At 34.8% G+C, this 12,262-nt stretch overlaps 1 protein-coding gene across 5 annotated transcripts in view; it reads right to left on the reverse strand.

Annotated features, from left to right (window-relative positions):
- The window catches only part of FANCL (FA complementation group L), a 78,550-nt gene that overhangs the window by 52,782 nt on the left and 13,506 nt on the right, over positions 1-12,262 (reverse strand). For 4 of the 5 annotated variants that reach the window (XR_003438232.1, XM_027131747.1, XM_027131748.1 and 1 more), the window contains 2 exons: positions 11,602-11,658; positions 6,490-6,590 (listed from right to left, as the gene is read on the reverse strand). Coding sequence is in view for 4 of the 5 variants with exons in the window: in XM_027131747.1 (XP_026987548.1) it covers positions 6,490-6,590; positions 11,602-11,658 (158 nt within the window). In the remaining variant the exon portion in view is untranslated. The remainder of the gene's footprint in view (positions 1-6,489; positions 6,591-11,601; positions 11,659-12,262) is intronic. The other variant, XM_027131749.1, reaches the window with a different exon arrangement.

Consider the following 12,262-nt stretch of genomic DNA (forward strand, 5'->3'; position numbering starts at 1 on the left):
AAAAAGGTATACGAATATAGAGGAAAAAGGAAAGATTTCAATCATATTTTAAACATTTCCTTTCTTCTAACTTAATTTTTTATAAAGCTTGATACTATAGAACTGATTAGATATGTCAAGTATGTAATTTAAAAACACAGCAAGGTTTTCCTTACCTTAAAAAAAAAATCCTTCTTTTATTATCAGATTTTACTATTCCACTAACAAATCTACAAGATTATTATTTAGAGTGTAAGTAAAATACAGATATTTTATTTGGTCTAGGAATCATGAAGATTCTGAAAATCCATTTAAATCAATTTGTCATGCAAATCATTATGTGTGTTATTTTAAAAGATATTTTAAATTAAGAAGCTAGACAGCTGCTCAGGCATCACCTCACAAAGTAACAATTCTAGCATGGGGACAGCACAGTTCAGGTCTCATTTATAGCTCTGAGGGTCCTGAAACCCAGTATTATCAGTGTGCCAAGTATACCAGGCCCGATTTAAGAATTAAGTCACAAAAATAAAACTGAAAGGAGATGTTCTTACTTCGCCAGTGCTGGATAAATACGGACAAAATCATACTATTTGGCTTCTCACAATCAATCCATGCAGACAACTTCTCTTCTGCTAACACACTGTTTATTTGTAAAGACTATAAAACTAATGATTAGGTAACAGCAGGTATATTCTAATTCAATCATGCATCCTAGTCACTATAATTAAACTATGAGCTTTCATCAATCTAAGCAACAGATTTCAAAACTATCATTTTGCACATGGCCAATTTTATCCGTGGTGCGATAGTCACACTTTGAGGCTGAAAACTAATAAAAACTATGTCCAAGTACTTGAGGGAAATTTACTAAAGGCTCCATACCAGAGCTATCCCCACAGCACAACTCCAGGGAGCCATCATTCACGCCAAAGCCTGAGCACTGTTATGCAGCCAGCCTTAGCAATGTACGCTCATCTTATATACAAAGCTGGGGATGAAAATATGTATCTTGAAACTTATTCTGAGAATTAAACAAGAACTCTGTAAAGTAGCTAGCAGGAACTTAAAACTGGAAGTTCCTATATATAATAATCTAAGGAGGAGACAAACATTTATATTGTGATGAACGCTATGGTGGAGGCATTCATATCCTTACCTTTGGCTTTCATCTATTACCTAAGTTAGAGACCTGTTCCTTTTTCTCCACTATCAGAACAATGTACATAAAGCAAAGCAATGTCAGTACTTCCTATTTATCTACAAAAACATTTATTCCATAAAATATTTTATATATTTGCACTATTTCTCTTATAACTGTTGCTAACAGCTCTCAAAAATCCTGTAAGTATATACCATAGTACCTATCTGAGTTAGAATTAAGTACTACTGGGATCCATCTACTTAAATTCTGACTCTTCCACTAGATATAAGTTCCACGAGGAATCTTAAGTCTTGCTTGTGTATCTTCACTGCCTTACATTATAGGCATTCAATAAATAATAGGTGGAAAAAAATGAACAATTCAAAAATCTGATATTTGCATACTCAATGCTTCAACTGATTTTCATTACTGGAGTTCTCCCAATAATGTCACATCTGCTTAGAAAACTGCCTCAAACTGACTATATCAAAATAACAGAAATAAAACTAGAAGAACATTTCTTCTTCCCTTTCCAAACCCTTCCTCCATTCCTAACTATCCTCTAAACACTAAGATCTTAACATTTAAGCATCAGAAAATAAGTCAAAATAATTTTTCTCTTTTCTATCACTTTAAATCCAAAGAATGATCAGGTCCATAACATCAACGCCTCAAGAAAAATCTTCATAACTTCAGCAGAATTGTTAAGAGTGCATCTCAATTCATTACTTGTCTTCTGTCTCTCCCCTCCATTGTTTTGCTAAATTTTCTAAAAAAGGTTTCATCCATCCCAAATCCTATTCAGGAATGATACCTTATCAAATAAAATGTAATTTCATGAATACGCATTAACCGGTCCTCAATATCACCATAATAGTACATTTAAAATTATAGGTAACATCCATTTCTGGCTAAAATGGAGTCCCTTACTGAAGACCAAAACTTCCACTGAGAACAACTAAAGTAGCCTGATGAAAGGGAAAAGAAAAAAAAAAGTTTGAAGATGTCAAAAAATTGCTAAAGCAACCAGGACTTGAAGGACCAAGGTCCTGAAGAAGGGGGAACAGAGGAGAAGTAAGCCAACACTTCAGCCATTTTTCCTTCAGGGTATTTAGCAATTCTGGGCATAGGGCAAGAAAAGGAGGATCTGGGTAAATGGCGCAGGCAGAGAGCTACTAGTAAGTGGCAAACAAAAAACAAAAAAATCAAACAAAAAAAACCAACAACAAAAAAACAAAACAAAAACCCTAACAGCATTTCTGGCAATCTCTTGAGGATAGAGAAATAAAAATAACAGACTTAAAGGGCCAGAATCTGGTGAAAAGGTAGGGTCAGAGACTGCGGCCATATATTCTGGCAATTTTCCATCAAAACTTTTAATAAACTGCAAGGGATAAGAGGATAAAAAGCCAAGCAGTAAGCCAATGAAAAACAAAGGATAATATTTAGAAATCTCATAATACTGAGGAGAAATTTATTAGAATTTAGAACCCACCAGTGGGAAAAAGTCCCAGTGAACATCCCTAAGCTCTCAGTGGGAACCCTTGGAGGGTTACCGGTCAAAGCAAAGTCAACAAGAGGTATATGAAGCACTGCCCAAAATGAAGCCCAGACTCTAATGGGCTAAAGGTAAACTAGCCTAATGAAGACAAAGATTAGAGTTTAGGATCGACCAAGGGAGAAATCCAAATGAGCACACTTGGCTCTTGCTTGAAAGCTCTGGAGGGTTATAGCCTGGGAGAGGGAGAGGAGCAATAAGAACCCTGCAAAAATGACAACCCACCCTGAACCATTTCAGTCTCTATGGCAACCTGCCCCCACTTTATATTCCTAGCAAAGAAAAAAGTAAACCCTTTGTAGAAGAAAATATCATCTGGAGCTTCCAAACTTTTTAATACACAATTTCCAACACTCAACAAATATTAGGCATAGCACTGCAGCCTGAATGGCCAAAGGCAAGTACAGAAGAACAGCCAAGACAGTGAAAAAAGGGGCATTAACTAGAACGCCTACAAATTAAGCCAGTTTCCTGATTTCTCCCCTTTTGCCGTTTTGTATTTTTTGTTGTTTTGTCTTTTTTTCCCCCCAAAGAAAAAGTAATCATGTTATTGAGAAGAGACACAGAGATTTAAGGTTTTACATTTTTTTTTGTTATACAGTATTCAATTTTGTATTGATTCAATTGTGAAAATAAAGAAAAACCCTTACTCTCTGCTGTTAAAAAAAGTCTAGGCCTTGGTATTCACCCAACAAAGTTGAAAAATAACGTCCACATGAAAATCCTGCACATAGATGTTTACAGCAGCTTTATTCATACCTGCCAAAATTTGGAAGCAACCAAGATGTCCTTCAGTAGGTGAATAAACTGTGGTTCACCCAGACAATGAACTATTACTCAGTGCTAAAAACAAATGAGCTAATGAGCCATGAAAAGACTGAGGGGAAATTTAAATACGTATTACTAAGTGAAATAAGCCAATCTGAAAAGGTTTCATAATGTATGATTCCAGCCATATGATATTCTGGAAAAGGCAAAACTATGGAGACAGTAAAACGAACAGTGGTTGCCAAGGGTCAGGGGAGAGGGAGGGATGAATAGGTAGAGCATAAAGCATTTTTAGGGCAATGAAACTACTTTGTACAATATTATAATGACAGATACACGCCTTTATACATTTGTCCAAAACCATAAAATGTACATCACTAAGAGTAAATCCTAATATAAACTATGGTTTTGGGGTGATAACAATGGTGATAACAATGTGTCAATGTAGGCTCATCTATTGTAACAAACGTACCACTCCGATGGGGGATGCTGATAATGGTGGAGTCTATGCGTGTATCTGGGGGCAGAAAGTATATGGGCAATCTCTGTACCCTCCTAATTTTGCAATGACCCTAAAACCACTCTAAAAAAATTAAGCCTATTAACAAAAATTAATAAAAGCACTAGGAATGCCAAGATCCAGGACTATATGACAGAAAACCACAAGAAAAAAATTAAAGAATAAAGAGACTCAAGGGGATCTAGATTATGGGAGTAGGTAGAAAAATTTTAAAACAACCATAAAAAAAAAACAGAGAAAAAGATGGAGAATTTCAACAAAGCATTAAAATCTAGTAGAGTTATACTAATATCTAACAAAGTAGACATTAAGGCAAGAAATATTGCTAGATACAAAAAGAAACTTTTAATGATGAGGGAAAATCCACAAGGAAGATACAGCAATTATAAATGTGTATGCACTCTAAATTAAAAACAGAACTTCAATATGATCCAGCAATTCCACTTGTGGGTATATGTCCGAAGGAAACAAAATCACAATGTCAAAGAGATAGCTGCACACCCATGTTCACTACAGCATTATTTACAATAGCCAAAACATGGAAACAACCCAAGTGTCTACTGACAGATGAACAGATAAATAAAATGTTGTGTATATATATATATACAGTGGAATACTTTTCAGCCATAAAAAAGGACATCCTGCCATTTGCAACAACCTGGATGACCTATAATGGGCATTATGCTACGTGAAATAAGTCAGACAGAAAAAGACAAATACTGTATGATCTCACTTATAATGTGGCATCTAAAAACATACCCTAAAAAACTGAGTTCATAGGGCTCCCCTGGTGGCGCAGTGGTTGAGAATCCGCCTGCCAATGCAGGGTACACAGGTTCGTGCCCCAGTCCGGGAGGATCCCACATGCCGCGGAGCAGCTGGGCCCGTGAGCCATGGCCTCTGAGCCTGCGCGTCTGGAGCCTGTGCTCCGCAACGGGAGAGGCCACAACAGTGAGAGGCCCGCGTACCGCAAAACAAACAAGCCAAAAACTGAATTCATAAATACAGAGGAAAGATTGGGGGTTGCCAGAGATGGGTGTGGAGGGTGGGTGAAATGAGTGGAAGAGGTTAACAGGCACAAACTTCCAGTCCGAAAATAATTAGTGGGAGTGTAACGTACAGCATGGTGACTACAGCTAATAATATTGAACAGCTGACGTGAACAACATGGCAGTTAGGTGCACCAACCCCCAACACAGTCAAAAATCCACCTATAACTTCACAGTTGACCCTCCGTATCTGCAGTTCCACATCCACACATTAAACCAACGGCAGATCGGATAGTACTGTAGTACATATTTATTGAAAAAAAATCTGCATATAAGATCCCGTGACGCTCAAGGGTCAACTGGATTGTATATGTGAAAGCTGCTAAGAGAATAAATCTTCAATGTTCTCATCACAAGAAAAAAATATGTAACTGTGTACTTATGCATGTTAACTAGACTTCTTGTGGTAATTATTTCATAATACATACATATATTGAATCAGTATGTTGTACATCTGAAACTAATATAATGTTCTGTGTCAATTTTATCTCAATAAACAAACATTAAAGGGAATTCTTTAGTCAGGAGGAAAACTACTCTAGACAGGAGAGAAATGCAGTAAGGAAGGAATGAAGAACACTGGGAGAAATAATTGTGTGTGTATAATACTGACTTTAAAAACAACAATAATGTTTGTCAAATTTAAATACAGAATTAAAATGCATTATAACAACAACACAACAAAGTGGAGAAAATGCATTCAAGAGTTTTAGATCCTCGCAATATAAGAAAATTGGTAAAGATAACAATGTATATTTTGCTATGTGTATGTTGTAATCTCTGAGGTAACCTCTAAAATAATAAAAAAAAAAACCTAAAAAGTTAATAGAAAGAAAAATATAATAAAAATTGTGATTAATTCAAATAAAGGCAGATGAAGAAATAAAACACAAAATACGTGAGACAAATATAGAAAACATACAGCAAGATAATAGACATAAAACTAAATATATTGGGTGATGTCAGTGAAAATGGCAGTCAGAAGTTCCTAAAATTCTCCCCTCCATATAATAGCAACAAGAAAACCAACACAAAAAAACTGTCAGAAAAAAAGGCAAATATGTGAGGTGATGAATGTTAATTAATACAATTGTGGCAATCCTTTCACAATGTATAGGTATATCAAATCATCACACTTTAAGTATGTAAAAATTTTGTCAATTATATCTCACTAAAACTAAAAGAAAAAAGAAAATAACGTTATATGTTCAGTGAAAATATGGTAACATCTTAATTTACTGTGTACATAAAAATGTTATTTTTTTCCAAATTATATTTAGAATGCTACCTTGTAGGTCAATTTTTTTATGATGATATACCTTTAATTCACAGCCACAATAAGGATCAGATACTCTAACTACATGACACTTTTGACTAAAAACAGTGCAAAATAAATTGCTAAAACTGCACATATCTTAAATTGAAATGCATAAGAGAAAGGCATTTCTAAAACATTTTAAAATGGACATACTTATCCCAACCAAGAGTTCCTATCTCTTCAATAAGGCTTGAGTAGAACTGGGGAGGAGGAGGTAGTACATACAGCTCTTTTTTATTCTTTAAAGCAACTTCCTGTTTAAAAGAAAAAACTTGAATCAGCTTCGGAATGCTACACAATGAATTATTAGTACCTGATTACGAAACACAATTCTGTAATCTTTGAGCCTAACTAAAGTATCCATTATTTTTATGGAAAATCCAGCTGAATGATTCCCCTTCTCATAAAAAAAAACATGAAAAGGGTAAAGGACTGTACTGAAGGTCATGTAAAACTGTCAGTTATTACACCATAGAAACTTAAGACTCTCATGTTCTCCTAGACTATTATGCCTATCAGAGATGAAAAAAATTCACACACACACACAAACACACACACACAAAACCTCCTCATTCTCAAGGCTTCACTATTTTTCTACTCCTGTTGATATAAAGAAACATGTACCTTTAAAGAAAAGCCTGAACTCTATGTATATTGCCTAGACTGATACATTTGCACACCTTTGTGAATCACATTCTTACAAAAACCCTTCATTATCACAATAAATATATACCTGTTAATTTCTTTCATTGACTTACATGCTGTATTACTCCCAGACCAGCTAAGTGTTTTGTCATCTATCTGGCTAGATCACAGCTCCTTTCCCTGCTAAGCCCACCTATGATATCTTTAAGATGGTTTATGTTCCCCCAAACAAAACTAAAATTTACATTTTTACAAGCAATACAAATATCACTAGAGTTGCTGAGGCTGAAAATTACCAGTTATTTCAAAGGTGCTAACCTAGACCAATATCTTATTTGGAAAGTAAAAATAAATGTATCTATACAGATGTTCATATGGTCTGGATTATCAAAAGGTTATTATAAAAAGAAATAATAAAACCAGAAATTAATTAATAAAAACCAATAAAGAAATTAAAAACCAGATATAATACATAACAAAACCAGATGGGAAGAAGTATAAAAGTTATAAATACTTCTGGTAACCCTAATAATAAGTTTAAATTTTTATTTAAGTATATATTTATTAGTCCTTATCCTTTTTTTTTTTTAAACAAGGATAGGAGACAATTAAATTGAGGTAACACTAGAAAGAATAGATTTTTACAAAACAGCGTTTCAAAATCAGGACTGTTTACTGAAACTACTTTAATAGAGTTCCAAATCTGCTTTAGGATAAAAACAAGCAAACAAACCAAACTGTGAAAGCAGGTTTGTAAAGCCCAGAACGTCAATGTGAATTAGAAGGGAAGCTCCCACAAGACAAAAAGGACACTGCTTTTTTATCAACTAAATACCTAATGCTGTATATAGATAGCCTGATGGTCCACAGAAATAAATTTGTACTATTAAGATTATCCTGTTACTAATACTACTACTAATGTCAATATTGTTCCTGGACTTATAGATGTAATAGCTATACAGTATTTATTTGCAAATTTTTTTAATTCAAAAATATTAATTACTACTATTCACGTATACTGAAGGTTAAAAATAAACTTGGATAATAATAAAAATGTACTTTAATCTAGGTATATGACTCTGCCTTCTACCTTGGGTCAGACAAGTTATTCCTATTTTAGAACTGTAACAGAGAAAAGGGCAAAGGCAGAGAAGCAAAGTGTTCTTTGTGGACAAGGAAGCAAAGGTACATAGTAGAAAGAACACAGGCTTTACAAACAGGTTTTAATTCCTAATTTTAAACATTTCCAAGTTTTGAGGCCTTAGGCACTCAGTGACTCAGCCATAAAAAAGGAATAAAATAATTTACCCTGTTGAGTTCTTTTAAAACAACTGTTCAGAGCTTCCCTGGTGGCGCAGGGGTTTAGAGTCCGCCTGCCGATGCAGGGGACGTGGGTTCATGCCCCGGTCTGGGAAGATCCCACATGCCGCGGAGCGGCTGGGCCCGTGAGCCATGGCCGCTGAGCCTGTGCGTCCGGAGCCTGTGCTCCGCAACGGGAGAAGCCACAACAGTGGGAGGCCCGCGTACCACAAAAAAACAACTGTTCATTTATCAGATATGTACAAGCTCCTACTATTCGCCTAGTTATTAAGGAAACTCCATGAGAGATTTAACAAAATTTCCTGAAATAAGATCAACACCTACTGATTTCATTTGGGCAACATTCTCAATACTTTCACCAGTGATTACATTAAATGAACGCTATTACTAACAATACAACCCAATAAACTACAAATTCTTACATTTTTAGGTACAGTGCCATACATGTGCAATAGCATCACCAACTCTGTCCACAATTTCTTCAGAAAGCTAAAGTATAGGATCTCATTTTACTCAGAAATGCAATAACAAATGTACTAAATAGAATATTGTGAACTGGAGATCAATCTCCAATTATTTTAAACTAATGAGTATTTCTTCAAAATTAAATGACCGATAGAGCTTAAAGTTAGCTTCAGTAGTAATGAGCCACAGTATATACAGTTTTTACTCTGGTTCCCTTACTCCAGGGATCCCCAACCCCCAGGCCGTGGACTGGTCTGAGGCCTGTTAGGAACAGGGCCACACAGGAGGTGGTGATGCACAGCAGGAGGTGAGCGGAGGGGGGAGTGAGCAAGGCTTCATCTGCGGCTCCCCATGGCTCGCATTACCGCCTGAACCATCCCCCCATCTCCCCCACCCCCCACCCCCCAGCTTCATGGAAAAATTGTCCTCCACAAGACCAGTCCCTGGTGCCAAAAAGGTTGGGGATCACGGCCTTCGCCCTATTTGTACAGGTTATCAAAATTATGATAAAAAGACAAAAGGAACTTTTCAAACTTGTTCAATGTCAAGGAGATGTAAACCAAAATACGCTTCACTTCTTCACCTTACATTTTTTAAGGTTATCCTGTTGTGGCCTTTGACGAAATTGATAATGAATGTTGATAATCCTTATTAATTAGGGTTTACAAATTTATTAGTCAAAATTTAAACTTTAGAATCTGATATTTTTTTATACTCTTTATTTTGATCCCAAACTTTTCACCAAAGCTCCACCTCAGCGGGTTGTTATGAGGATTAAAAAAAGGACTCAAGACAAATCTAGCAAGTAAATAAGCTCTGAATACGTGGCAGCTGCTCCTAACAATAAGAAGGCCTCAAAAAAGAACCACAAAGAAATATCAAACTGCTTTCAGTTGTTAGTAGCTATATATTGGTACTGTAATTTTGTAAAACAAATATAAAGAAATATTTTATAGATATGGGAAAAGCGTAAGTGAAACATACAAGTAAAAACATAATAAAATGACTGTTAATATTCGAAATGAAAATTTTCAGATTAAAAAGAGATATAAGCATAAAGTCAAACAAGTAAAATCCCTATGCCAAATTTGAAATGAAAATTTTGAAATGAACTCATGATTGTTTTCTTTCTAAAAAGCATTTTTTTCAGGCTTTGTCCACTGAAAAGGCCTAGAATTAATACCAATGAACACTCCAGTTTTGAGACTGTGGCATTCAAATACCATTTCCTACAAAAAAACCATAGGTCTTCTGAAAAATAGGATGACTTAATGAAACTGGGGCAAATGGTGTCATAAAGCAAAGCTTGGGTTGTGTTAAAAGAACTCAGGAGCCAACATGAAGGGGCTTACACTGACCAAAAATGGTACAGTTTAAGCACTGAATAATGACTGCAATGGACTAAAGTTAATAAAATATTAAAAAACTCACAGGTTCATAATAATTTTTTTTAAAAAAGCATTAGTTTCGAGTTGCTAGGCACCAACTGATTATTCTAAAAATTGACTTTTTAAAAAAAGGAAAAAGAAACAAGCATTTATCCTATCTCTCCAGTATAAGTTATGCCTCAAATTAACCAAATAACTGATGAAGGGAAATTCTTCTCTGTAAAAGATTTTCAGCTAATAAATATAGATGATGGATTTTTAAAAATCACCATTTGCAATCCCTAATGAAATAGTGGATGTAGTCAATGACTGTCATTGGAAGCTAAAATCAGTAGGTGATAGACTGATGGGAAACTTTATATTAGATGGATCTAAACCTATTGATCAATCTTAACTCCTCTAAACAAGGAACTATCAGACACCATGTACCTCCTGATGCAGGGTGAGAAGTACAGAGCACAAAGTATTCTTACCAGAGCAAATGAACCCAATTCTGTGGAGACCCTCAGATCTAACTGCCAGATTACAAAAAAGGTAGAAGAATATGTTAAAAGACGCCATGAATATCTAATAAACCAAATCCAGAATGCAGGAAATTTTATAGGACACATAATCTGGCTTTTCAATGAGTAGATGGCACGAGGGGAAGAGGAGACGCTGCTATAGGAAGTAATTAAGAAACTTTAAGAGACATATCAACTTAATATAATGTGTGGACTGTGTTTGCCTACTGATACAAACAGAGCAGCTATAAAGAATTAGCACTAACTTTATTGGCATTATAACAGCATATTTTAAAACAGACAAAAAAACACTTAAGTGTTAGACGTATAATCTGACATATTATGGAGAAATGGATACAACATCCAGGGTTTCTTTTAAAATGCTCCAGTTCCTTTCTCCTAAAAGAGCAGGGGAAGAAATATGATTGGCAAAACTTTGAAGTTAGGTCATGGGCCCGTGGGTATTTCCTGTAGTCTTCCCTCTTCTGTTAATCAAGTATTTTATGTATAGTTAACTGAATAATCAATTATCATATGTAACTGTATGTATGGAATGAAGCCTAACAAATTTTTCAGAAATCTGTAGTTGTATACAAAATTATTTATACATTGTATTATATCTTTATGTGTGACTTTTTAATCTCTCTGTAGATGTGACATTCTCTAACAGACCAGAAGTACATTTTGTTTCTTCACCACCTGTGCAAGACTAGTGTCAAGTGTGCCCAGTTTAGGATACAATCAAATTGGTTCTTACACATAGTTCTACTCCTACTCCTTTACTTTCAGAAAAGTACCATCTGCATTTATGCACAGAGTAAAATAAGACATTAATGATTGGGAGTTGTGAAGTTTTAAGTTCTAATCATTCAGTTTTTAAAGGAATTACAAAAACATTCAAGATTTACAGCATATGGTGACAGTGTTAGGAAACAAATTCTTACCAAAACCATCTTCAACTCCACTAAAAAGCTCGTTAGATCAGGAGAGTGCTGCATTCTCTAGATCAAAACAACATTTCCAATTAATTTCATGTGTACAATGAATACTCCACGTGCTGAAATGGAAATAAAATCCAAGTCCATGTGAATATGGAAAAAAAAAGTATTAGCTATATCTACATCTTAAAAGTATAAGAATTAAAGTATTGGTCATCAACCCTATTATTCCTACCAATTTCATTCTGAAAGAGTAATTAAAGCCCTCAAATCTATTTTGGTGAGATATACTGAATTATGTAAGAATGTCACTTAAAATCTCACACATTCCTCTATTTCTTCAGCACTGACTATTGTCAAGTTTAGTAATCTAGCAAACCACAGCACTATTTACCAAAAAAAAAAAAGTACGAATGGAGTGTTAAGAGGAGCATAAAAATCAGGAAATCTATACAATTAAAAGAATCTAGTCAGAGCAATGAATTAACAACTAATCAATAAAACTGTCTATTTTAATTTTTTTCCTTTACCTTAATAAAGACTACCTATAATTGTTAATTTTGTCCTTTCACAATTAACCCGTATTCATTCAAAAAGAGTCAATCTTTCAATAAGGTAGAACAGGTACAATAAAATGGCAAAAAGGAAATAACTTCTGAAGTATAAT

This window comes from Aethalodelphis obliquidens, unplaced genomic scaffold (genome assembly GCF_003676395.1).
Source record: "Aethalodelphis obliquidens isolate GAN/ISIS:26980383/991018 unplaced genomic scaffold, ASM367639v1 scaffold40, whole genome shotgun sequence".
In the NCBI taxonomy this organism is placed as follows: Eukaryota; Metazoa; Chordata; class Mammalia; order Artiodactyla; family Delphinidae; genus Aethalodelphis; species Aethalodelphis obliquidens.